The sequence below is a fragment of the Acipenser ruthenus genome, chromosome 29, assembly GCF_902713425.1.
Source record: "Acipenser ruthenus chromosome 29, fAciRut3.2 maternal haplotype, whole genome shotgun sequence".
Lineage (NCBI taxonomy): Eukaryota > Metazoa > Chordata > Actinopteri > Acipenseriformes > Acipenseridae > Acipenser > Acipenser ruthenus.
Genome location: NC_081217.1, coordinates 13,925,317 through 13,929,343, shown reverse-complemented (window position 1 = coordinate 13,929,343; position 4,027 = coordinate 13,925,317). Strand labels below are relative to the sequence as shown.

General features: G+C 44.6%; 1 protein-coding gene across 1 annotated transcript; it reads right to left on the bottom strand.

Annotated features, from left to right (window-relative positions):
- Window positions 1–1,021: 1,021 nt before the first annotated feature.
- On the bottom strand, window positions 1,022–2,681 carry LOC117429221 (CCAAT/enhancer-binding protein beta-like). Its single transcript, XM_034048496.3, has one exon. The coding sequence runs from the start codon at window positions 2,465–2,467 to the stop codon at window positions 1,601–1,603; it is 867 nt and encodes a 288-aa protein (XP_033904387.1). The 5' UTR covers window positions 2,468–2,681; the 3' UTR covers window positions 1,022–1,600.
- Window positions 2,682–4,027: the final 1,346 nt, after the last annotated feature.

Below are 4,027 nucleotides of genomic sequence, written 5' to 3'. Positions count from 1 at the left end.
GGCTTCCTAATCCCATGACTCAGAAGTGACTGAATAATATAGCTATTTGCCTCACTCATGACAACATAAGAAAGTTAGCATCATGTTATGTGTGGGGAACATTAAGTGGAACAGTGATAAGACTTTGGTTAATTCAGCAGTTGGGTCCACTGATTAGTCCCTGGGGGCCACACTGAGAAAGCACAGCACTGCACAAGCTTACAGATCCATCCAGTTCTGTGAGTGATTAGTAAAGAGAGCTGCTGTCATTTATTTGGGATGCTATTTATTGTTGAAATGGGCCTGGGGAGGTTCTTAATATAGTGCAGATTATTGTGAACCTTCCAGAAATCTGTTCTTTTCATTGTGACACACCCCTCTGTTGTGAGGTCAGCACATAGGACTGCCCCCAGTGACTCAGCTCAATGAACTCAGCGTCACCCCCTGGACTGACACAGACTTCACTGCAGAGCTCTGAATCAGGGCTTAGTGATTCCATAGTAAGGGGTTTCTGTAATATAGTGGACCCAACTTAGTATTTATCACGTTGAAATAGAATGGAAATCAATGGGGACAAGCTCCTGATAAGATCACTTTGGTTATTGTCACAGGTTTAGGGTTAAAACTAGCCAGGTAAAGGCAGAGTCAATGCTTTATAACAAGCTTCATATTTTTAAACAGATTCCTCTAGTCTTTAATAACTCCCACATTCCTTTGCGCTGGCAATGCTATCACGACTGAGGTACCTTTGTGTAAGCATGTCAAATGGTGAATTATCACCAAAACCTCATTATTCAGCTCTTTTTTCAGAACACAAAGTTGTGTAATATGTAATTCCCGGGTGTGATTCATGAACTAGGTTTTACACCTCGTGCTGCCAATGCGTGTCCACATTTTTAAAAAGCTATTTAATAACTAATTTGTACTTTCACAGGACTGCTCCGTGCAGTATACCCTCGTGCCAACGAGAACGCAGACATACAAGGAAACCACGTGACTAAAACGACCCGCTGCCAAATGAAAGCAAGAAAGCAAACAACTATTGCTTTGTCAAAATAATTGATTTTATTATTTTTTTAAGTTAAAAAACACAATTTATGATGCAAATGTAAAACAAAATAAACTGCCCTTTTTTCATGTAAGAAAATCTATCTATACATGTCTATTTTAATTGTATATATTGCATAGATTTCTATATATCATATACTTTTCAATCTTTAACAGATTACTTCATTCGATGGCTAACAAGTGTGTTACACGGCATTGCATCATTCACGCGCAGCCGAATCCCCTTACAGCCATGTATAAACATCATACTTTGTGATTTGCTTAAATAACAGTAAGAACAAATAACACACACACAGCTCGTATAAAACACAGTCGATATTAAAAAAAAAGAGATAAACAAAATACACAAGTGGCACTTTTTTGTTGGTTTTTGTTTTACCAACACTGTCTTTAAACATGTCTTGTTCCCAAAACACCCTTTCTCAATGACGGGCGGCAGCCCTGACTTCACCCTTGTCTCGCAAACGAGGCTGGCACTGACCAGACAGGTCGGCATCCAAGTCCTCTGTGTGAGAGGGGAGACAGCGGTGTGATTGCAGAGGTCGAAGGGGGGCTAGCACTGCCCCGTGGCTGACAACAAGTTCCGTAAAGTGGCGAGCTCTCTGGACAGCTGCTCCACTCGCTTCTGCAGCCGGTCGTTCTCTGCCGCCAGCTCCAGTACCTTGTGCTGGGTCTCCAGGTTGCGTATCTTGGCTTTATCCCGACTCTTCCTTACCGCTAGGTTGTTCCTCTCCCGTCGTTGCTTGTACTCTTCGCTGCTCTTCTCCACACGCTTCTTCCCCTTGCTGGAGGAAAGCTTCCCGCCGCCGTTATGGGGTGACCCGGCAGAGCCGGACTGGGCAGGGGTGCCCGGCGGGCTGGAGCAAGATGAGGAGGCGGTGGAGAGATTCCCAGTACTTCCGCTCGGCGCAGAATGGTATTGCAAATACGAGCCCATACCGTAGCCGGGAGAGCCCGAGTCCATTCTATTGGCCTCTTCTTCCCTGAGCTCCTGCTTGACCCCTCTGTTGGCGCTGCCCAGCAGCTGCGGGCTGAATACTGTGTCCACTCGCGTCTCCAGCAACTGTGGGAAGCTCAGTATGCTCCCGGGCGCTCGCTCGCTGCTGAGGGACAGGTAATTGTAGTTTTGTAAGGCGGCGCGTTTATTCTTATAATCTTCGGCCAGGAAGTCTGCTAAGACATCCCCCGAGTGCTGCTGTCCCGGGGTCCCGAGCTGTGTCGGGTGCTGCTGGTATTGCTGTTCCAGGTAGATGCTGAAGTCGATCGCCTTCTCGTTATCTGCGATGCCCAGATCCGTCATTGAATCCCTGCTCGACAGGTTGCAGGCGCCGCCGCTGTTGGTGCTGCTGTAGCTGGTACTGCTGCAGTTGTTGCCGTGTAAAGCGAGGTAATCCCTCTCGTAGAAACCGGCCACTTCCATCGATCTTAACCCCGATCTTAAAACCCGCCGGATTGCGGGACCATCGGTAACAGGACGGTTCCCGGTCGGGTCACTTGTTCCGGAGGTGGGTGTCTCGAATTCAAATGTCTCTCAGCTAAATCGATACGAACGTGAAGCTGAGTGGTTGCGAAATGATATGTTAATATGTGTGTCTCTGCCGTGTATCCTATTACTGAACTGACAGCTCTCTGCGGGCGGTACTTATATATATATACCGCTTCAGCAAAGGAGGCGGTGCCCGAGGGCAGGGCAGTCGCTGTCAACCCAGACTCTTAAGATACTACAGTACCGTATAACATCCAAAGCGATACTCGCATTGTACTTCTTTCTTTCTTTCTTTCTTTCTTTCTTTCTTTCTTTCTTTCTTTCTTTCTTTCTTTCTTGTTAAAGTGAACAGGTAAACTTTGTAAACTGTCATATCGCATTTTAAACGACATTAAGAGAATGCAAAATAATCGAATTAACAAACTCATTCACCCCCGTTTATTTCATCTATCATTTATGTCACAACAGGTTGGAACCGAACTGCGGGGTTAGGACAGAAACAGTAATTCTGAAAACCTTTAATCACGCAACATTTAAAATGTTTCCAACATCAAAACCGTAACCTCAAGAAAACTGCAATAACGAACAATGCCATTGTCCAAAGAGACTGTGTATAACTTTCCGTGGCTTGGCACTTCCTGTAGACTCAATGTTTGTCTCAAAAATAGATGTACTCTACCAAACACCCCAAACAAATTACACCAGCCGCGTTTGCTGTTAAAACGCAGCTGGATGTATCAGCATTGTCATTATTATTTATGTCTACAGATTGTGCTTCTCTAATTCGTGTTCAGTTATACGACGAGTTGAAAACTGCGTTTCATGAAAGTTCATGAGCAGCGCAAACCACTCTCCAGAGGCAGAATCGAGACGCCGCTTCACCCCCGCAATCACAGTGGAAATCGCGCAATCGACATCACGCATGCGTACAGGTGGAGGATCATTTTCAAACTATGCAGTCAGACTGTAACCTATTGAAGGTCATTGTTTTTCTTTTACTTTCATTTTTTATTTGAGCATTTCTGAGTCGTCTTGTGAGCCTTACAAGTACTAGCAGATTAGATTAGAGGTGTTTATTACTACACTGCATTACTACACTCCACAGTCTAAAGTTATTTCATTTTCTTTTCAGATACGTTGTTTTGTTAGTCTGTTCAAAGCAGTGTGGATTTAAAACGCAAAAGAGCACAGCGCATATTGATTTAACAAGAGCAAATTGAGTAAACTTCAGGGCTTGTGAAAAGGGGCGAGGGGGAAGAGCGGGGGCATTGTAGCGCAGGCAGGTAAGAGAAGCGAGAGGTGAACTTAATGACTATCTTATACTGCCCCCATGTGGCGATACTTTGCATTACGTCACCGAGTATTACATTTGGCCAATTTGGAGCAATACCACAGAGACGGGGGAAGGGACATGAGAGGAAAGAAAGCCCCCAAGTTCACATTACATAAAACTTTATTATACAAAGAATACATCGTTTTAAAATCAATATAATA